This window comes from Triturus cristatus, chromosome 12, assembly GCF_964204655.1.
Source record: "Triturus cristatus chromosome 12, aTriCri1.1, whole genome shotgun sequence".
Classification (NCBI taxonomy): Eukaryota; Metazoa; Chordata; class Amphibia; order Caudata; family Salamandridae; genus Triturus; species Triturus cristatus.
Window position 1 is genome coordinate 468926552 of NC_140595.1, and position 23273 is coordinate 468949824.

At 47.7% G+C, this 23273-nt stretch overlaps 1 protein-coding gene across 8 annotated transcripts in view; it reads left to right on the forward strand.

Annotated features, from left to right (window-relative positions):
- TDRD12 (tudor domain containing 12) overlaps positions 1–23273 on the forward strand; it is a 3486095-nt gene that overhangs the window by 746422 nt on the left and 2716400 nt on the right. For all 8 annotated transcript variants that reach the window (XM_085639447.1, XM_085639446.1, XM_085639448.1 and 5 more), the window contains one exon: positions 10292–10328. In XM_085639447.1, the coding sequence (XP_085495573.1) occupies positions 10292–10328 (37 nt within the window). The remainder of the gene's footprint in view (positions 1–10291; positions 10329–23273) is intronic.

The window sequence follows — 23273 nt, forward strand, 5'->3', positions numbered from 1 at the left end:
GGGAACCCATAGGGGAAGGAGCTGTATGTGTGTGGCAGTTTTCTGGTCAATTTGGTGTCATATGTCATATATGATGGAATTTTAAACATGTGCATTTGATTTTGGGAGGAAGGGGGGGGGCCAGACGTTGGAAATTATGATTTGTGTTATGCAAAAACTATTGTCAATGTTTTGCTGACCTGTTGTATACCAATGAAAATAATAATAAATATATTTAGGAGGAAATAAAGTTTCCTTCAGAACTCTCAACTCAAGGTTGAACGCAAATACCTGCAGATGCCTTAAGAATGTGATGTACTAAGAATTGCTTGTACTCTCCAGGGGATAAGGAAGCTAAACACCTGAGTTTGCCCCATGTAGCAATGCTGCTCATTTTCTTACATTACCATCTTTCTGCATAATAACATTTCATAATAAGCTTTTGCCCATATTCGTGTGCGTGGCACAGTTGGATTAGTTTCTCTGCAACTTCTTTGCTTAAACATTTCGCTTCACACAACATTATCATGATGCCTTGAACAGAGTACAAGGCTTTTGCACACACTTTACAGTGTTGTTCTATCTTCATCCACGGTGGCGACAGGACTTTATTCTAATCTGTATATACCTCGCATAGATGCTTTTTATTATAAATAAGCGTTTTTCGGGGGTTAGCTAGAGGAGACATGCTATTTACTATTTTGGTGCTTGTAATCACTTTCATATTCTTCTGTTTACTGATTATTGCAGCACATGTACTTTATAATGTTAGTTCAATAAATATATTAAAGAAAGTCCTATTGCCAATTCTTTGTATACTTCTCTGAGAATAAGAGTGCATGAGTGACTGAGCAAAAGGGTTCTAGATTTTTTTACCACGATCCCGGAGGGTTCAGGTTATGTTCAGTGGTGGCCGGAAACCAGTCGCTCCCTGTTTGGGTTAGGGGGTATTGTGATGGCACTGTGAGCTAGCTGGTCTCTAGGCCAACATATACTACGGTGGTGCATGGAATCAGTCTAGGCACCTCACCCAAAGTTTGTTGTCCACAAACGCGCAGGTCTTGCGGATTAGTGGTAACTAATTTTTTGGGTGTGGAGTTTTATATACCGTGAACTTGACCCGAAGGTATCAGAGTGCTTTACATGAGCACCATTTGCGTTACAGACGGACACATTCACTTTTGTTGGTCACCGGGAGATTAAGTGATTTGCCCAGAATCACAGGATGTTGAGCCTCCCACCTGGTTCCCCAGCTTCGAGTTAGACCGCTCTAGCCGTAAGGCCACATCCTCTCCCCAAATGACATGACAGTGTTGATTACTATGTTCATCATTGAAATCAACAGAATCAAAAATGGAAGATTGTGGAGTGCATTTAATGAGCATAATCAAAAATGGATGAATGGAATGCATGTGTCAGTTTTTTTTCCCTACTGGCACCGCAAATGATTTTCAGAGGGAATGCCATTTGGGCTTGCAACACAGCTCGTTTTCCGTTGGAGCATGTTCTCCACAGAGTGCTGTTGGTCTTGATGCTTGAAAAAAATATATATTGTCCCGGCACAGTGAGCCCAGACAGAAATGTGAGAGAAATTAAATTTGTTAGCTAAATTTGAGGTTTACAGGGGATTCTGGGTAAGAACACATCTGGGGGTCCACACAAGCCACACATCCTTGGACTTCCCCAGGTGTCTGGTTTTCCAGAAATGTTTGGCTTTGGCAGGTGTACCTAGATGGCCATTGAACCCGAAACCTAAAACGCAGGTGCCCCCTTAGCAAAACCAGGTCATTTTGTGATGGAAAATTTTGAGGTCTCCAAAAATGTTTTCACCCTTTCCCAGTAGGAGACACTTGAGACACCCACACAAGTGAGGTACCATTTTTATCGGAGGACCTGGGCAACGCTGGGTGGTAGGAAATTTGTGTCAGCACAGTGATCCCACAACTTTCCTACACACGTTAGGAAAATGTGATTTAAGAAAAACCCAGCTGAGCCCCGTCCGTGCTCCTCCCCAGCTGAGCCCCGTCCGTGCTCCTCCCCAGCTGAGCCCCGTCCGTGCTCCTCCCCAGCTGAGCCCCGTCCACGCTCCTCCCCAGCTGAGCCCCGTCCACGCTCCTCCCCAGCTGAGCCCCGTCCACGCTCCTCCCCAGCTGAGCCCCGTCCACGCTCCTCCCCAGCTGAGCCCCGTCCACGCTCCTCCCCAGCTGAGCCCCGTCCACGCTCCTCCCCAGCTGAGCCCCGTCCACGCTCCTCCCCAGCTGAGCCCCGTCCACGCTCCTCCCCAGCTGAGCCCCGTCCACGCTCCTCCCCAGCTGAGCCCCGTCCACGCTCCTCCCCAGCTGAGCCCCGTCCACGCTCCTCCCCAGCTGAGCCCCGTCCACGCTCCTCCCCAGCTGAGCCCCGTCCACGCTCCTCCCCAGCTGAGCCCCGTCCACGCTCCTCCCCAGCTGAGCCCCGTCCACGCTCCTCCCCAGCTGAGCCCCGTCCACGCTCCTCCCCAGCTGAGCCCCGTCCACGCTCCTCCCCAGCTGAGCCCCGTCCACGCTCCTCCCCAGCTGAGCCCCGTCCACGCTCCTCCCCAGCTGAGCCCCGTCCACGCTCCTCCCCAGCTGAGCCCCGTCCACGCTCCTCCCCAGCTGAGCCCCGTCCACGCTCCTCCCCAGCTGAGCCCCGTCCACGCTCCTCCCCAGCTGAGCCCCGTCCACGCTCCTCCCCAGCTGAGCCCCGTCCACGCTCCTCCCCAGCTGAGCCCCGTCCACGCTCCTCCCCAGCTGAGCCCCGTCCACGCTCCTCCCCAGCTGAGCCCCGTCCACGCTCCTCCCCAGCTGAGCCCCGTCCACGCTCCTCCCCAGCTGAGCCCCGTCCACGCTCCTCCCCAGCTGAGCCCCGTCCACGCTCCTCCCCAGCTGAGCCCCGTCCACGCTCCTCCCCAGCTGAGCCCCGTCCACGCTCCTCCCCAGCTGAGCCCCGTCCACGCTCCTCCCCAGCTGAGCCCCGTCCACGCTCCTCCCCAGCTGAGCCCCGTCCACGCTCCTCCCCAGCTGAGCCCCGTCCACGCTCCTCCCCAGCTGAGCCCCGTCCACGCTCCTCCCCAGCTGAGCCCCGTCCACGCTCCTCCCCAGCTGAGCCCCGTCCACGCTCCTCCCCAGCTGAGCCCCGCCCACGCTCCTCCCCAGCTGAGCCCCGCCCACGCTCCTCCCCAGCTGAGCCCCGCCCACGCTCCTCCCCAGCTGAGCCCCGCCCACGCTCCTCCCCAGCTGAGCCCCGCCCACGCTCCTCCCCAGCTGAGCCCCGCCCACGCTCCTCCCCAGCTGAGCCCCGCCCACGCTCCTCCCCAGCTGAGCCCCGTCCACGCTCCTCCCCAGCTGAGCCCCGTCCACGCTCCTCCCCAGCTGAGCCCCGTCCACGCTCCTCCCCAGCTGAGCCCCGTCCACGCTCCTCCCCAGCTGAGCCCCGTCCACGCTCCTCCCCAGCTGAGCCCCGTCCACGCTCCTCCCCAGCTGAGCCCCGTCCACGCTCCTCCCCAGCTGAGCCCCGCCCACGCACCTCCCCAGCCGAGAGCCGTCCCCGTTCCTCCCCATCCGAACGCCGTTCCCGTTCCTCCCCAGCCCATGGCCCGACCCACAATAGTAAAGGAAAAGTCTTAATGCCCTCCCAGGTGGGCAGAAAGCCATTAGGCACCAGAATTTTTTTATATGTAGGGATGGGGGCTGCCTAAAATGGGCCTGTCAATGTCACCCCCAAACAAAAAAGGGACAGGGAGTAGTGGGGGCTGCCCTTAACGCCCACTCCCCAAAAGGGGGGAAATAGCTCCATATCTGCCCCCCAGGGGAGGGGGGAGAGGCAACAACAAAGGTCGAGGCAGGGGTTCCACACCATGTAATTCTCCCTTCCCCAACAAGCAGTAACTTGCCTACCCTTCCCCATATATTTAACACCTGTTGGGGGACGTCTTCTACAATTCCTCCCCATTTGGCAATCTATCACCCCAGACAAATGGGTGTTAGGAATGATCCAACATGGTTATTACCTGGAGCTTACCAACAATTCTCCAAACATTCCACCACGTTTCCCAAAATGTCACCAGACATTTACATGTACTTCAGCAAGAGGTCCAGTCTCTTCTATCCAAAGCAGCCATAGAACCTGTGCTGTTACAACATCAAGGGACAGGCGTGTACTCCCTGTACTTTCTCATTCCCAAAAAGGATGGCTCCTTGAGACGTATTCTAGACCTCAGATAACTAAATCTCTACATACTTTCAGAGCATTTCCACATGGTGATACTTTAACAAGTGCTCCCACTTCTACAGCAGGACAATTATATTGCCACTCTAGACGTTCGGCTCATATTTCCACATTCCAATTCATCCCGCTCATTGCAAATACCTCAGATTCATGATAGATGGTCATCATTATCAATTCAAAGTATTACCGTTTGGAGTCACCACTGCTCCCAGGGTATCTACCAAATGTCTGGCAGTAGTCACAGCACATCTCAGAAGACAACACATCTATGTCTTCTCGTACCTGGACGACTGGCTCATCAAAGCCAGCACTTACCAAATGTGTCTCCAACACACTCAAACCACTAATCACTTACTTCACCAGCTAGGGTTTAAAGTAAATGTGTTGAATTCTCATCTACAGCCTTCCAACACACAAACTTATCTGGGAGTCACGATAGACACTCAGAAAGCTCTCACCTCTCCCAATACAGCCAGGATTCACAGTGTTCAATCCCTTCTCACTCAATTTCAGCCCAATCAATCAATACCAGCAAAAGTATTCATGCAACTGCCAGGGATTATGGTGTCTTGCATAATAATTGTTCCCCACACAAGACTTCACATGCGTCCCCTTTAAGAATGCTAAGCAAGTCAGTGGAACCGGTCACAGGGTCTGTTGACCAATCTAGTGTTGGTAGATGGCCGTACCCATCGCTTTCTGCAGTGGTGGAAACCACAAAATGTATTCAAAGATCGTCCTTTTCTCTACCCTGTTCCACAGACCGTGCTAACCGCAAACTCATCGCACACTGGTTGGGGTGCTCACCTACAAAGTCACACTTTCCAAGGATTAGGGACTCTAAAGTACAAAAGCCTCCATATAAATCACCTAGAGCTACTAGCAGTGCTTCTAGTGCTCAAAGCCTATGAAACTCACCTAATAGGCAAATTTGTCTTAGTCCGCACAGACAACATGACTGCTATGTACTGTATACAAAAACAGGGGGGAGACGCTCTCCAAATGTCACACCTTGCACAAGCCATTTGGAAATGGACCATACATCACAAAATGTTTCTCCTAGCAGAACATCTTCCAGGAATAAACAATGAAATTGCAGACCTTCTCAGCGGACAGAGATCGCAAATTCACGAGTGTGTACTTCATCCCCAGATTCTTCTTCCCTACTTTCAGTAATGGGGATTTCCTCACATAGACCTGTTTGCCACAGCTCAAAACGCAAAATGCCCAAGCTTGGCCTCTAGTTTCCCACACCCGCTCTTCAGAGGCAATGCCCTGTGGATGAACTGGTCAGGAATATTTGCCTAAGCTTTTCCGCCTCTCCCACTCATTCCACTGGTAGTTCAGAATCTCTGACAATCATCCCTCAAACTCCTTCTCATAGCTCCCACATGGGCACATCAACCTTGATTCACCACCCTGCCAGAGCTCTCAGTAGTTTCACACCAAAAGCTGCATCTAAACTCAAGTCTCCTCATTTAAAGCCATGGAGAAATCAGGCATCCAAATCCAGAGGAACTCAACCTAGCGATTTGGCTCCTGAAGTCATAGTTTGGTTATTTGCAATTACCACCAGATTGTATGAATATCCTAAAGGAGGCTAGGAAACCTACAACTAGGGCATGTTATGCAGCAAAGTGGAAACGATATGTTATAAATGAAATTAGGATTTATAATGCACGTGAATACGCGGAGGTGTCTAGGCAGTGTAACAGTATCAATCCCCTTGATGCTTCAGTACAAAACATCTGTTATCTTTTACACTTACAGCAATCTGGATTAGCCTGCACACCCATTCTATTGCATTTAGCAGCAGTAGCTGCTTACTTACAAAACAGACAACACTTATCTCTATTCAGAGTACCAGTGATTAAAGCCTTTAAGGAAGTGCTAAAAAGAGTAATACCACCAAGAGCTCCACCTGCACCAGTATGGACCTGGAACATAGTCCTTACGAGGCTAATGGGTCCACCTTTTGAACCAGTGCACAAGTGTCAACTACAATTTCTCTCATGGAATGTTGCTTTTCTTATTGCAATTACTTCCTTAAGGAGAGTTGGTGAACTCCATGCATTAACTATACAAGAGCCTTTCTTTCAACTTCACAAAGACAAAGTGGTTCTTCGAACCAATCCCAAATTTCTTCCTAAAGTGGTTTCTGCCTTTCACATCAGTCAGTTGAGTTACCCTTGATTCTGTAGCAGAACAATCTTTACACACACACAAGACGTTAGAAGAGCTCTACTGTATTATGTGGAAAGAACAAAAGATAATCGTAGGACAAAACAGCTTTTTCTTTGTTGCTTTTTTGCCACCACACAAAGGCAATCCCATTTCTAAATTGGGCATTGCATGTTGGATCGTGAAATGCATCCAAACATGTTGCGTGAAAGCGAAAAGAACTTTGTCAATACCCCCTAGAGCGCATTCCAGCCACAAAATAGGGGCTGCTATGGCTTTCTTAGGGAATATTCCCCTAGCTGACATCTGTAAGGCAGCAACATGGTGTACACTGCACACATTCACCAAACACTATTGTGTAGATTTGTTAGCGAGGCAACAAGTTAATGTAGGCCAGGCAGTACTTAAAACACTTTTTCAAACAACAGCAACTGTCACAGGTTTCCCACCACTTTGGTAGTTTACTGCTGTATGTTATGTTATATACTCTTATAACGCGCACAGCTACTCCGAGGTGTGTCCCGGCACGGGTCCAAGAGGGGTCACCAACTGTCACTAGGGGAAGAGGTAAGTTTTTAAAAGTTTTTTTTAAGGCTAACTGGTCTTGGGTATTGCGCAGTGGAAACTGAAGAGCATTCCATGCCTGGGCAGCCTTGACGGCCAGGGAGCAGCTGCCCATCTGGTGGCGAACGAAGCAGGGCACTTTAGCTAAGAGAAGAGGTGATGTCTCCGTGGGACGTAGAAGGAGAACCGCTTCTGCAAATAAGCGGGACAATGACCATGGAGGGCGCGATAGGCAATCACCAGGGATTTGAATTTGACCAGATCGGCCACGGGAATCCAGTGGAGTTTGCGGAAATATTCGTGCACACTACTCCTCTTAGAGATTCCTAGCAGAAGCCTGGCGGCCGCATTCTGAATACCCTGGAGTCTATTCAAAGAGTATCCAGGGATGCCCACATACAAAGCGTTGGCGTAGTCCAATCGGGAAAGGATCAAGGCACGGATGACCGTCTCTTTAGCAGGCCTGGGGAGGAGAGGGAGAAAGCTCCTTAATGTTTTAAGGAGAGCTGCCGGAGAGCTTCTTTATCTGGGTGGAAAAGGAAAGGTTGTCCTCAAACCACACCCCCAGGTTCTGAGTGGATTTTCCATTGGAAGTTGGTAAAGGGAACACAGGAGGCCAGATCTTGTCTCTGAAACCAGGAGGGAATTTACCATAGAGGAGGATCTCTGACTTGTCTTCATTACATTTGAGTTGAGCAGCTGCAAGCCACTCAAAAACCGAAGACAAGCAGTGCTGAACAAAAGATACAGAATCCTCATCCTTTTTCCAGGTAAAGAGAAGCTGGGTGTTGTCTGCATAGTCTATCACCTTAGCCCCCAAGTCCTCGGCTAAATAGACCAGAGGAGTAACGTAGATGTTAAAAAGGGGGCTAAGGGAAGACCCCTGAGGGACACCTGTGGTGACCGGCTGCGGAGCTGAAGCGACCAGCAGCAGCCAGACCTGTTGAGCCCGCTCTTCCAGGAAGGACCTCATCCAGCCCCAGGCAGAACCTTAGACACAGATTTCACTGAGCCCGGCGAGCAACAATGAGTGCGGGACCGTGTCAACTGCCGCCGATATGTCGAGGATTACTAAAGCTGCCCTCCCACCGGCATCTAGACACTCGTGAATGGCCTCGCAAATCTCCACCAGTGCTGTCTCAGTACTGTAAGAGGAACGAAACCCAGACTGTGCTGGATGCAGGACGTCTGACCCTTCTACAAACTCCGTGAGTTGTCCGGTTACCACCTTTTCACAGACTTTGGCTCGGCTGGGCAGGAGGGAGATAGGACGGTAATTCCCCGGGATCAGGAGGTCAAGGGTGGGCTTTTTCAGAAGGGAAAGGATTTTTGCCTGTTTCCAGGCCTCCGGTACACGGGCCTCATGAAGGGAGGCATTTAAGATGGTCTTTACTTCGGGGTCTCCGCGACCACAGCTAACAATCTAGCCACGCAGGGTTCAGCGGACGCGCCCGATTTCAAGCCCTTCAAGATATTAAGAGATCTAGGCAAATCCACAAAACTAAAAGCCCGCAGAGCGTGCCTGGGAACGGCAGGCAAAGGGACACCATGCACGGGGTCAGGGAGTGAAGGCCGCCTGGATTGTGCATATTTTATCCATGAAAAAGTTGGACCGAGTATTGCACCAGCCCTCTGTGGCCAGAAGTGAGCACGATTGCGCCATGGGGGACGTAAAATTTTGGACTATAGAAAGGATCTCCTTGGAGTTGTGTGCCTGCTCAATGCGAGCTGCATAATAATGTTTTCTAGCCTGTGTTATCACAGCATAGTATGTTTTTTTTGCCTGCACCTGAGATTGCCCTTAGCCAGGGGACAGTACTCAATAAGACGCCAGGCACGTTCAAGTTTTTTGCACTCCTGCTTGAGAACGAACAAATCCGATGTGAACCAGGGTTTAGAAGGTGACTCCCTGGAGAACCTGGACGAAGTCGGTGTGGCTAGCATGTTCATGGAGTTGGATAACCAGTCTGAGAATCCCGCAAGGCTCCCGTCAAAATCCGGAGGGAGCACGGGTCTGGAAGCCAACAGGACGAGACGAGGTTGGAGGGATCTATTTTTTTGAAGGCTGGTTTCCTGTAGCAGGGGCCAGAAGGGCAGGCCAAGGCTACCTCCCAGGAGAAGTAGGTGAGACAGTGATCTGACCAAGAGACTGGTAGACTGTATAGTCTAAGCAAAGCATGTGACATACAGCTCACATGCCTCAAATGTATAATGTTACTTACCCAGTAAGCATCTGTTCCTAGGCATGTAGAGCTGTAGATTCACATGCGCCCACCCACCTCCCCGGGTATCTTTACCTGTTGCAGTTTTCTTACTTTACAAACATACGCATAGACATCTCTATTTTACCTTTACTAACTCAATTCTGGCCCTCTGCAGGAAAACAATCTAATAATGGAGTTGTTGTCCGTGCTCACTATGTCCGAAAGGAGAAGTCCCCTACCTTGTAATAGAAAAACTTCTTCGAAGGTAAACAACTTGCAAACATCCAGACCCAACACTGGATGGCAGGAGTATGCAAAGCATGTGAATCTACAGCTCTACGTGCCAAGAACAGATGCTTACTGGGTAAGTAACATTATCCTTTTTCTGATAAGACCTATACATTTCACACCAAAAAAACCTTGTAATTTGAGAGAAATATTTAGTTGATGGATTTGGGTGAGCTAGATAGGAGTTGAAGGGCTTGATGTGCTTTCAAGAGCCATTGCTAATCATGTTGCAAATTAGTCATTTGAAGTTTCTTTATAGGAACTACCCACACTGGCAGTAGCTTATTACATCTGGTGCAATATAACACCACGCTGCATATGTTGTTGGAAAGTAAGTGATTTACTTGCTTTACAAGGCCAGTATGTTTCCAAAATATATAGATTGCAGGAGTGTAGTAGTATGGCCAACAAAGTTAGAATATGGATGTCGAGCACATTGTAATTTCCAGAAATTATAAGATAATTATGGTAGTGGCTCATTGGGATTTAGCAACAAAATGGAGGAACTGTGTCCTACCAGATAGTGACATGGGCATATGGCATAGACCGAAGTAAGAAAGTAGATACAGTAATTTCTGTAATTTGGGAATGTTTGCAAAAGTTCCAGAACATTTGCGGGCTAGAATTATTATGCTTTAAAGTAGGTTACCAAACATATTAGATTTTCTTACACAAAGGATACTCATATTAGACTATATTCCAGCAATTTGCATGACTACCCTGAACTTGCCTTGACCTGCCTGTAAATGTATGCATTAATTGCAGAGATACATCAACTCGTACTGGTTATTGAAATCTGATTTGAATGTGTTCTACTATTTATACAGAATATATATTCCAGGAACAACTTGAGAAACAAGAAAGGTAAGGCAATTCACATTTATTTATTTTATCACAATACTGCATGCAAAATTGTTCTGTTGAGATTTGATTGCCATTGCCCTCCAGGTGCGCTTCTTAAGAATAATCATGCATCTTCGAAAGAAATGTAATGCATAGATTCTGAGCCCAACTGGTACAGTTTGTAATTATTTAAACATACTCCTACAAGTGTTTTGAAATTTTGTTCTACTCTTCATAGAATTGTATCTTTGCAGAATTATAGAACCATAATAATGCATGGCAGTTTTACAAGCTCTACCCATGGACGTATATGTGAAAGCATGTATACAACATTAAATGCTATTTCACAGTAACCTTGTTCCCAGAAGGGAGAAGTTTGAACCTTTTCTGCAAGCACATGACAATTAAGGCCTAAGGTGAATTATCCTTGGACAGCAATGTTGTTTCTACCTGGGTCCCCAAAGGGCTTTGGATACGGTTGTGCAGTGCTTATTATCTTTCTGACTTCTGTGGGCCTCCTGAATCATTACTGGAATCAGAACCCCCACAACGTCATTATTGGAATCCTGGGCCCCTGGCCAAATCAATTCATGATTTAAACCTCAAAACGATATAAAAAAAGTAAATACCAGACAAATGCTTAAATGTTTAGTTTAATTCACAATTTAATATAGGAAAGGATTTCACATTTTCAATTAGATTGTTTATTAGTATGTAGTTTATTAAAGTTAATATTTTTTAATTTAGTAAAACAATTGCAGACACCCTTTGTAGACCTTGCAGACCCCCAGAGTTCCTCAGACTAGAGATTAAGAACCACTGGTGTGGTGGTGTCTGTGTATCATCTTTATTCGGTTTCAGATTTTAAAACCATGAAAGCACAAAAGACGTGGTGGTAGATTTTTGTATTCCACTGCTCAGTTGTAGGTGAAGGGTCAACAAAGACTGGGTTGGATACTGTAACTCTAAGTACAGTATAATATACTACTCAAACAAAATAAGGTCTATATACAGTACGGGCAGGTGAGCCGGTGCTGGTTTGTGCTCTGCCACCTTCAAACTCAAAATGGTTTTTTGTCTTGCTCCAACACTGCCTTCCTCCTTGCAATTGCCCTTGATTGCTGGAATTTCATGTGTTTTTGTACCGAGAACATAGCCAAAGATAAAGGAGCCCTTTGCAAGTAAAAGGAATTAATAAAGTACAAATGGAATAACAATATAGAGTAATTCAAATAACTAAATTCAGAAATGGAAAGGAATATTAAACATTGACTATATGCCTCTTAAAAGCATTTGCTTGAAAAATCAATATGCAAAGAAACCACCAAAGTGAACTAATTACGGCCAGTCAGTACTGCATTAACAAAGAAGAATTAATCATATGTAAAGGAAGTTAAAATCCATTTAAAACAATCAGTTTGAGACACAAGAGATGGAGTTATTAGTAGGGAGGGGGGCGAAGCCTCTGAGAAGGGTGACAAGGTTGAATTGGGTAGAATGGAGAAAGGTTTACTAGTGACAGGTAGAAAAGGAACCAATGGGGTCAGATTAGAAGTGTCTTTGGTAAAGGACCATCTTAAAGTCTTGCTTGAATGTTGTTCTGGACATGGCCAAACAACTGAGCCATTGCATGTTTTATTTTGTAAAGCTTCATATTCTTGCAGATTGGTTCTGCACTGGATAGACAGTTGCCCTCACAATCTCAGTCCGGTTACAAGGAGTAGCTGAATGAATAACCTTGTTGAGTGCAACAGACGGTTTCAGTCTTCAGTGAAAAGATTCGAGGGTTTCACCCTAAAAATAGTCCAGTGAAATATAATAAAAATTAATCACATTTACCCTTCATTTGCAAATTAGATTCATATTTTTATTGGAGTCCGAAAGTGGAGGTAAAAAGAATTCAATAAACTTCACTTTATCCTCAAAGTATTTAGCAACATTTTCTAATTTAATAGTTTTCTGGCTGTTTGAGGTTGTTTAGTGATACTTTTTTTTGCAGCGTTAGCAGCAAATACGATCCAGTTTTAGAACCCCTAAAGCCTGTTGCAATGTGCAGGTTTAGCTACTTTACCAACTTGATTGGGTTATCTGGCAGACTATAACCCAGGAAGTTCTAACACGTTACTTGAGGGTGGTGCATATAGGGCAACAGTCAGTCCAGTGAGGCTACCTTATTATTATTACCTGGTCGGAACTCAGTTTTTTTTGCTGAATTCAGCAGAGTTCCCCAAAAGCTCTGAGATTCTGCAGAACTCCGCAAACAGGTGGAAGAATGCTAGTCGTTCATGCTACTTTTTCAGGCCAATAGCACATTCCACTGCATAGCGAGGTACGCATTGGCGAAGCCATTTTGTTTTACTTGCTTTCTGTAATCTGCATGGTGCTGGGCCTGATTTTTTGCATCAATTTAAAATATTCTGATCCTCTCCCCATCTCGCTAATCCACCCCTCCTTTAACTTTTTTTAATCATTGTGTGTTTTTGTGTATTTCACGTTTTATTTTTTAATATTTTCTATCTTTTTGTGCTTTTGTTTGCTTTCTCTTTTTTTACTTCCTTTAGTTCTTCCTTCCTGCTTCTTTTTCTTGCTTCCTAATTTTTTTCCACCTCAGTGGCATGTCGGAGGAGCAACAGGCATCCAGCTTGATAAACTTACTCCTGCTTGTACACCATCTTGACAGGTGATAGCAGCCCAGCTATGGTTTCACCAGATGGAGGCCATCCAGACAGAATATCATTGGCTGGTAGCTCTGGAGGAGGAGTGGGAGGCATCTGCCCCATCCCCAGATCCTCCAGCCAACTGTCAGTGCCTCCATCTTGGCCACAACATTGACAGCTGGGATCCTGCCACCACTGCTGACCCCCTCTCCTACCCAGACTGCTTCCAACGCTGCGCGCTTCGTGAGCAGACTGGTTCGCCTTAATGTGGTAAGCTTTCGCGCCTGCATTGATGATGCCCTCTGATGCCCTCTTTTAATTTTTTGCTTTGGTGGGAGGGACGTTTGTTGTGGGTGTGAAGGGAGGGAATTGGGTAGTGAATGGTAAGTTTGCTGTTGCTTTAGACATTCTTTTGGACACTGGGGACGCTGTGTTAATTGTTTGGCGAGAGGGGTGGGCCTGTTGTGGGTGGACAGGGTGGATTTTTATTATTGTTAAGAAAAATGAAAGGTAAGTTATTCTGTTACTTGATGCCTGAAATCTTTATTTTGTCTTCCTTTGCACTGCTTCCTTTTAGCGCAACTTAAAAAAAAAAATATATATGCTTATCAAAGTGTATACCAATTAGTCCAACCCTTGTCCTACTACCCTCTTTAACTGTATTGACCACTAGTGGGGTATGCGATTGTCTATGCCTACATATATTGCCTACAACATCCTAGATAAAAAACATCTTAGTCTTAAGTAGAAGTTAGTTACTAATTAAACTAGCTTACTTCAGTCCATAGTTTTCCTGTCTAGATGAAGCAATGGCTGCTACCTCTCGCAATCTTCCTAAACATTACTGCAGGGTTTCCCAAGATGCCTTTGTAATAGGTGGAGGTAATAGTAGCAGGCTAGCGCGCTATCAGGGAAGACCTCGCAAGCGAGGTCTCACTCCCACCTAGGTGAACTCAAACTGTAGGATAAATCAGAAGGATTATCCATCACAGACCATTATTATTGAAAGAAAACAGAGTTAGTGGGTTATATTTATACCTTTACAAAGACTGAGACCTGATTACCACCATGAGACACAGACCTGATATTGTAACAAAAACTAGTTATAGTAACGTCTTCTGAGAAATGGAGAGCTAGTGTTTAATTAAAACGAAATTTACGAAATGCTTGAGTCTGGAGTAGTGGACAAGGTTAAGCGTTTACGCTACACAAGGCCTAAATGATGATGATGTTGAATGATGATATATATCTAAAGTATGGATCCCTTGTATGCGTGGATAAGTGAGGCTGCTGTGGGCTGTTGCTCGAGTAATAGAAGATCCCGCAGCAAGTTGGTGTCTTGCTCACCTCATCCGCCCCACCAAGTGTGATCCATTTATGGTGTAAATTAAGTCACACCTCAATAAATCGGAGCCTGGAGGAAGAGGGTTAGGGATTTGATGGATAGGAAAGGGGAGTTAGGGAAAGGTGTGACAGACGATCACTACACAACAACATTCATCAGGGCGATGAGCAGCACATCAAATCTGTTGTTGAAGGAATGACAGTCCAATTAAATGTATTGGCAAACACTCCTTAAGCCCCCGATACCCAAGTTATTATATACATAAATGTTCTGTCATCTAGGTTTGAAAAATACAAATTATGGAGGAGCGACCCCATTCAGTTCTAAAAATTATGATTGTTAAAAGAAAAATGATAATGTATGTAAATGGCAAATTGGGCACTGCATTTGCATTTCATTTAGAATGTTCGTCCTGGGTGCCTGGCTGAATCGATCCAGTAAGGTATGTAGGAGTGTTATGGAGCTTTTGCCTTTTGTGCAAGAGAAGGCCTGCGGCTTGTAAAGCAAAAACTATATTGTACAGTCCGGGAGAAGGACAGAAGGTAAGCTTCATGAGAAGTGTACCAAGACTCTGAGGCAGAGCAAGAGCATAGGCTTCTGCAATCTTGTATTACTCCAGTATTGGAATTTTCATAGATTCACATGCTTAAATCAATACAAAGCAGATAAAAAGGCCTAGGCCCATTTCAGTTTTGTAACCCATAACTCACGTATTGTAAAAGAGACCAAAAAAAATCCTTGAACCAATCAGGATGCTTCACCCTCTAGAACCCTCCTGAGAGAACCTTAGACCTTCATATTTTCTATGGTACGTTGTGCTAGGGAGTCTCCTCTGAGCTCTGCTCAGTTTTCTCTGGTTAGTGTTTTTGGACAGTATTCTTAGCTTTTATCTCAGATTTCATCTACAGGATCCATCTTTTTTTTTTTTTTTTTTTTGCAAAAACAATTTTTATTGCATTACTCAATCACAATTGACATACACAATGTAAATCAGGTCAGTGGCCGCCATCGGCAAATAGTGCTATGTCCAAGTTCAATCCGGGCCACTTCCAACTACCAATGCACTGTCCCCAAACCTTCCCCAAAATGAACTCACCCCCCCCCCCTCCCACATGTCAGTGTGCCGAGACGCCCGATACCAGGATAAACCTCTTCCAGAGGTAGCTGTTAGGAGCCACGAACCCCCCCCCCCACCCCCCCCCCACCACAACCAGGCCCCCAGCAGAAAGGAAAAGGAAAGGGAAAGCCCCTGGCCCCCATGATCAAATCAGCTAGCCTCTCCTCACCCCTAGGTTCCTGCCGGGTGTTCCAGTGCCTCAGGGTCCCCCTCCTCCTCTAGTCCCCACCCCTGGAGGTCTACCACTAGCGCTTCCCATGCCAAGGCCAGAGCCTTGTCATCACTTCCCCGAAGCGCAAGCTGCAGCCGGAGCGTGCCCTCGCTACTCGCCCACTTGGTAAAGGTCGTTCTCCACCTCGTGAAGCTGGGACCCGTCTTTGACTTCCAGTGGAGGGTAATTTCTCTTTTGGCCACCACCAGCCCCAGATCGCAAAACTTGCTCGTGGTTTTCGTGCGCGGCGTGTGTGGGAACCATAGCAACAAACAAACTCCCATCTCCACCCGCAGGTCCCGCCCCGTCACTTGGGCCAGGCAGCTGACAACCCCCTCCCAGTAGCAGCTTAAAGCATCAAAGGACCAAAACATGTGCTTAAAGTCAGCCCCCTCCTCCCCACAACGAGGGCATTGCGGTGTGGGCCCCCCAAAGTACTGAAACAATTTAGCTGGCGTCAGGTATGCCCTATGCAGGGTGAAATACTGCACCAGCTGAAACCGGGCATTACGCATACTCTTCCATGCCCGTCTCTGCAACTTAGGGCACGTCAGCTCCGGGATAGGTTTCCCGATATCGGTCTCCCACTTATCCCTCAATGCAGTCAAAGGAGCCAGATGTTCCGTGGCCATTCTCTGATAGAGGCAGGTAATGGCCTGGAGTGTGCCCGCCGCCATGACCACATACTGACAGCCAGCCGCCGTCCGCGGTTCCGAGAGCCCCGCGTTCCAGTGCTTCTGCAACGCCGCCACCAAGGCCGCGTGGAGGAGATAGTCGCCCCTCGGGATCCCAAAGGAGTCCTGCAGCCCCTGGAATGGCTGAAGCTCACCATTCAGATATAGGTCCCCCACCATCTGTAGTCCTAGGTCTTCCCAGTGGGCCAGCCCCGACCAGTCCCCGCCGTGGGGGAGGGCCGTGCACATACCCAAGGGGATCTCCGGGGCGTAGGGGCGAGCAATGCCAGCCCTCCGCAGGCTCCGGTTCCAACACAGCCGGAGCGTGCGCTCTTCGAGCGTTAGTTGTGACAGCTCGAGCCGCTGTTGGAAAACGATAAAGGAGAGCACGTGTCGCGGGATCATTCTGCCCTGCGGACCCTCGGGGCCTCTGAATTCCCGAGCCACTGCCTGCGTAAGCCACTGCAGCTGGGCAGCCAAATAGTACCACTCAAAATCGGGTACTGCGAGCCCTCCCTCGGCCCTGGGCCTTCGCAGCGTGGCTAGCGCCACCCGCCGCCTGCCAGCCCCCCAGATAAAGCCCGTGATAATGGCCGTAAGTTTGCGGAATAGTGACGCCGGCACCCAAACCGGGAGCATGCGGAAAAAATACAGCAGGCGTGGGAGCGCCACCATCTTCAACAGCGCCACCCGCCCGGCTACCGAAAGTGGGAGAGTGCTCCAGAATCCGATACTGCCCGCCAGGCCCGCGATCGCTCTCCCCACGTTCCCCTCCAACAGGTCATGCTGGGTGCGGTAAACGCACACTCCCAAATACGGCAGACAGCTATCCTCGCAGCGGATCGTCCCCAGGAAGGTGGGGAACCGCTCCCGCTGAGAAATGGGGTAGACACAAGTCTTGTCCCAGTTGACCCTTAGGCCCGAGAGGCGCCCAAAGTCCTCCAGAAGCACCCTAGCGCCCCGGAGGGCCCCCTCCGCGTCAGCCAGGAAAAGCAATAGATCGTCCGCGTAGAGGGAAATATAATGGGTCTCCCCCCGCAATAGCAGCCCAGCATACGCGCGTCCCATCCGAGCATGGGCCACCAGAGGCTCGATCGCCAGAGCAAACAGCGGCGATAACGAGCAGCCCTGCCTCGTTCCCCGACATACGGGATAGGGAGCCGAGATCGTAGTCCCCGTTCGCACCCTAGCCACCGAATTGGTATAGAGCAGCCTCGTCCAGCGCACGAATCCATCCCCCAGGCCAAACTCCTGCAAGACCCTAAACAGATACTGCAGGATCCATCTTCAGTGCTGGTTTGTTATCATCCTGACTTTATTATGTCAGTAAAGGAAAAGAGTGGTCTTTTTAGAGCCTGTGCAACTTGCTCCAAGAAGAGGCTTTATACTGATGACCCTTACGAGGACTGTATTTATTGTCTCTATCCAGACCATCAAGCCATGGACAGCAAGGTATGTTGTACCTTTTCTAGTAAGACCTTAAAGGACCATGAGGGATGCCTTTAGATATGGCTTCAAAAGCTAAAGGCCTGGAAGGAGGTGATTTCTAGTGACAGTGATGAGGCATCCTCTTCCTCATCCAGAAGGTCCCATACAAGATCACCACATTCTCACTCTTCTGAGGAGCGTCCAGGAGAAGCCCTTTAAAAGACCAGTCAAGGGTCTCACGGGCGCAGTCCGTCAAAATCTCCTCTGAGACATAGAAAGGAGAGGAAGGGACACGCTTTGCCGGATTAAACTGCAAGAAAGCGAGTTCTGAGCTGCCTAAGACACCCCCTCAGATCAGGCACTCCTTCAAAAACCCTGCTTCAGTGCATCCGGAGGTAAAAACGGCGACAAAATCCCCATCATGGATGGGACGGACCGTCGACGAAGTAACCATCGATATCGTCGTCAACGAAGGTTGAGAGTCGCCTACTACCAATGAAAGTTTCAGTGTCCATGGAAGAGTTAGGAGCTCCGTCAACGAGGTCACCGTCGGCGAAGATGCCACCGTCTACGACAATTTCGACGCCGGTATCATCGATGTGTCTGATGATTACGGTGTCGACGACAGCTCTGACGGCGGAGTTGACGACTATGACAATAACCATGTCGACGACGGTTAGACCATTGCTGATGGTTTCCAGGTTACCGCCTACGGCTGCAACTTCGACTGTCGTCGGCGATCTCGTCGACGGGCTCGTCTGCAATCTCGTCGACAGGCTCGACGAGGGAAAAAACAGCGGACAGGTCAGAAAGTGCTAGAAAAGAGAATTACGTCTGAAATTACATCTCCTAGCAAAGTTACCCCTCTTTTGCCAACTCACCTGCTAGAAAAGCAGGATTCTGATGAAGACGACAAAGGACATTATGGCTATGCAAGTAGCCCATCCCAGCTGCACGTAAAGTGTCAGGAGGACAATTTTGATGAGGAATATGGCGAATATCAATTCTCTTCTCGTTAACAATACTGCCAGAGTTATCAGGACAAAGTGGTTTGCATGCCGTCCTCATTGTCGACGGACCTACAATTCATGTTGGCTGACTACAGGAAGAGATTTCCACCAGCTCCTGTATCTCTAGATGCTGTCAGCAGTTCCTCGCCCACGGTCTATGCCATCTACTCCGATGAGATGCCAAGCTGTGCTGGCAGAACCCTTGCAGAGGTCGCCTCCACTAATACCTCAACAGGATCTGGTTACTACCAAGTGGAGGGAGAAATTACAGATCCTTATAGAGAATGGGATGACGAACTTATTCCTACGCCCGCTTCTCCCTTTCCGGTACTGGTTGACTCATCACCAGAGGATATTGCTGGATTTTATAATTTAATGGAAAGAGCTGCAAAAAGGTTTGACCTACCTATACCAGCAACAGTGTTTTTTATATGATTTTAAGGAGCCATATAGGAAGTCAGTGAGGGCCATCCCGATAAGTCACGTTTGGGAGGAAGGCCTTAAGCTCATGAAGACACCAGCGACTGTAACACCAGTACTCTCCAGGTTGGAAAAGAAGTAAAAGGCCCCAGAGGACTCTCCAGCCGGTTTGGTGGGCATCCCAAACTGATTTTGGTTATTTCCCAGACAGCTCAACAGAAATCCAAAAATCCATTGGCACCCATTACAACACCGCCGGATAGATAAGGCAGATGCCTAGATAATGCTGGTAAGCGTTTCTCCTCAATGTCAGCGGCTAATACCCTTGCCATATTGGGAATACATGATGGGCAGATGTGGTGTAACCTGGCTCCGTATATAGATCAGCTTTCAGTAGAAAGTAGACCAGAGGTAAAAAAAAAGATTCTCCAGGAGGGGGAGAGCTTCTGCAGAAGTAATAGATTGTGCGATGGATATCACAACTACAGCTTTCAGATCGCTGGGGGGGGGGGGGGGGGGGTGCAGCGGTTTTGTGCCGTCAAGGATGGCTTTGAGCAACATCGTTTACACCGGATGTCCAAAATAAGATCCTGGACCTTCCTTTCAACGGAGAGGCTTTATTTGGAAAGCATGTAGACGATGCGCTGCAGGATAGCAAGAAGGATACCAATACAGCGAAGGCTCTAAGGACACTACAATATCGGAAGGTGCCCCTTAGAGGAGGAAGAGGACTTCCATCCTACAGAGGTTACCAAAAATACAGATACACCTCTTACGCTACATCTTCCCAACCATACTGTCAGCAGTATTTTCAATGGCTGCAACAGTCAGGGGCATCCTGTAGATCTACGCCCAGAGGAAAAACACGTAGTCCGGGAAAAGACACCTCAAGACGCCAAAGACTTGCTTCAGGCTCCGGCTATGTCTATTCATTCCTCTCCAGAAGTCCCCTGGGAGGACAAATTTATTTTCATCTTTCTCAGTGGCAGAAAATAACCACGGACCGAGGGGTCCTAAATTTAATACAATTTGGCCATAGATTGGAGTTTCTTCAGATTCCTTCTTGTACTCAACGGAACGCCAAGAAGTCGAACATCTACATCTCATGCGCTTGGAGATTCTTACAATGCTCCGAAAAAGAGCACTAGAACCGGTGCCAATCTCCCAGACAGGGAAGAGGTTTTATTCCCGTTTCTTTCTGGTTCGCAAGAACCTTCGTCAATGGCGTCCTATCCTGTATCTGGGAGCTCTAAATACTTATCTCAAAGTCCTTCCGGATGGTTTCCCTTCAGGACATTCTACTACTCCTAAACCCAGGGGATCATATGACCACCTTAGACTTACAAGATGCATATTTTCACATCCCCATCCAACCCTCCCACAGGCAGTACCTTCGATTTGTCCTAGCCGGAAGCCATTACCAGTTTGAGGTGCTGGCGTTCAGCCTCATGTCCGCCCCAAGGATTTTTACAAAATGTCTGGCTCCAGTGGCAGCTGTTCTGAGGAAACAAAGGCATCAGGTATTCCCATACCTAGACGACTGGTTGATCAAAGCACCTTCACACGCAGCTGGTCAGTCGTCCACTGTGGCATGCACAACACTTTTTGCCGAATTAGGCCTGACTCTGAACAGGGATCAGCTCTTTATCCTTCTAAGAGCGTTACGTTCTATGGGGCAATTCCGGATACCAGAATCAATAGGGGGTTTCCTTCTCTCGAGAGACAGAAGAAGCTAATCTCTGTCCCAAGCATTTGCAAGAAGAAAGTCACTGAGTACGCCGCTGCAAGTCACTCCTGGGGACAGGGTCTTCATGCATCCGTCTCATCTCTTTCTGACGGTTAAGGATGCGCCCATTACAGGCGGAACTGTATCGGTAATGACGTCAAACTGTGGGATCCTTTGAGGACGTTATCACAATCACACCAGGTATGATGCGTGCTGTGTCTTGGTAGACCCAACATCAAAATATTTAAGTCTGCCTTTCTTTTCGTACCATGCCTGCTCCACAAGTCATCACCACCGATGCTTTCCTGGAAGGTTGGAGAGGCCTTCCTTCAAGACCTTCAGGTCAGTGGGCATTGGCAGAGTCCAGAACAACAACGTCACATCAATCTATTGGAACTCCGAGCAGTGAGATTAGCATTGCTGGCTTTTCTTCAGAGGATAAAGAACTCTGCTGTGTCGATCAGGACAGACAACACAACAGCAATGCATTATCTCAACCAGCAAGGCGGCACAAGATCTCTCCCCCCCCTATCTCAAGAGGCCCAGAGAATCGGGAAATGGGCAGTTCAGAATGGAATTTCGCTAAAAGCAGGACACCTTCTGGGGGATCAAAATGTCAAGGAAGACTCTTTAAGCAGATTCAAGTCAACCTGCCATGAATGGGAGATCAATCAGAAAACCCTAGACAGTATCTAAAGTGGGGTAAGCTAACAGTGGACCTATTTGCAACAGCTCAGAACAGGAAACGCCGCTTCTTTGTAAGTTGACGTCACCAACAGGGATCCTGGGGGAATGCATTTTTGATGGCATGGTCCGGGGTCTTTGCCTACGCCTTTCCGCCGATTCCCCTACTACCATGTCTTCTCACGAAGATCAAGAGCCGTGCAGAATTATCCTGATAGCCCCATGGTGGCCCAGACAACACTGGTTCATGGAGCTTCTCCTTCTTTCGGAAACACAACCGATACTCCTTCAGCCCATTCCATCTCTCTTGATGATGTCACAGGGACAAGTGCTTCATCCAGACCCCAAGTCTCTACGTTTAGCAGCATGGCTCCTGAACACTGAATTTCAACATTTAAAACTACCATCTGAATGCAGGAGTATTCTCTCAAATGCCGGAGCACAGAGTACGAATAAGAGATACAGGAAGAAATGGAGAACATTCTGTTTATGTGCCAGGAGTCTAATATTCATCCTCTAAGATCTGATTCTCATGAAATTCTTCTTTACATCCTGCTTTTGGCACAATCTGGATTAGCGCATGCGTCAAAGGTTAATATAGCCGCTATATATTGTTATAGAGGAACCTCTTCAGGACCATTGTTATTGTCTGAAAGAATCCTAAATGTTTTCATGAAAGGATTATTTTGTACCTTCCCCCAGTCAAACCTCCGCCACCTTTCTGGCAGCTGAATATAGTGCTATCGCAACTCATGAAGCATCCATTTGAACCCATTCACAGAGCGGACCTTAAATTCTTGTTTTGGAAGGTGGCTCTTCTCCTGGTGCACACATCGTTCCAGGAGAGTTGGGGAGATACAAGCACTGACCATTCAGGAACCTTTTCTTCAGTTCAAAGAGGATCGGATACTCCTTCGAACTAATGCAAAGTTTATCCCCAAAGTACCATCAGACTTTCACTCTTATCCTAAAGAGGTACTTTCCTCAACCGACTACTGCAGCGGAGAGGACTCTCCGTTCACTGGATATCCAGCGTTGTCTGAAATTTTAACTTTTCGAAAATCGTCTCAGCTCTTTGTATCCTTCAGTGCACCCAGAAAGGGCTATCCTGTTTCCAAAAGAGGAATTGCTCGGGGGATCGCAAGTGCAATCCAATATTGCCATCAAGCAGCAAGGAAGCCTTTCGGAGCACGGGTTCGTCCTCATTTGACAAGAACAGTATCGACATCCACTGCATTGTTTGCTGGAGTACCTATCCAAGATATATGCAGAGCCACTAACTGGAAGAGTACACACACCCTCACCAGGCATTACTGCCTGGATGCAGCCGCGGACTATGATATGGCAGTGGGACAGGCAGTGCTGAAAAACCATTTCCAGTGAGGGTGTGCTCTTTCATCCATCCTTCCTTCCTTTTTTTCTGTTAGAATATGCACATTTTATAACACATTCATCTATCATTGTGTACAGATTTATAATGTAGTGGTTTCCAAAAGAACTGTTTATTCTCTGTGATGTTTACGGTTATACAGGTTAAGCATGGAATATTTAACGATTGGGAGTTTGATGTTTTTTCTCAGGTAAAGCTTTCCTCCCTACAAATGGCCAATTTATTTTGTTCATGCGGTTTAAAATGTGCTACGTAGTGCTAGCTACTTTGATTCAAGCATGTGAATCTAAGAAAGTTCCAATAC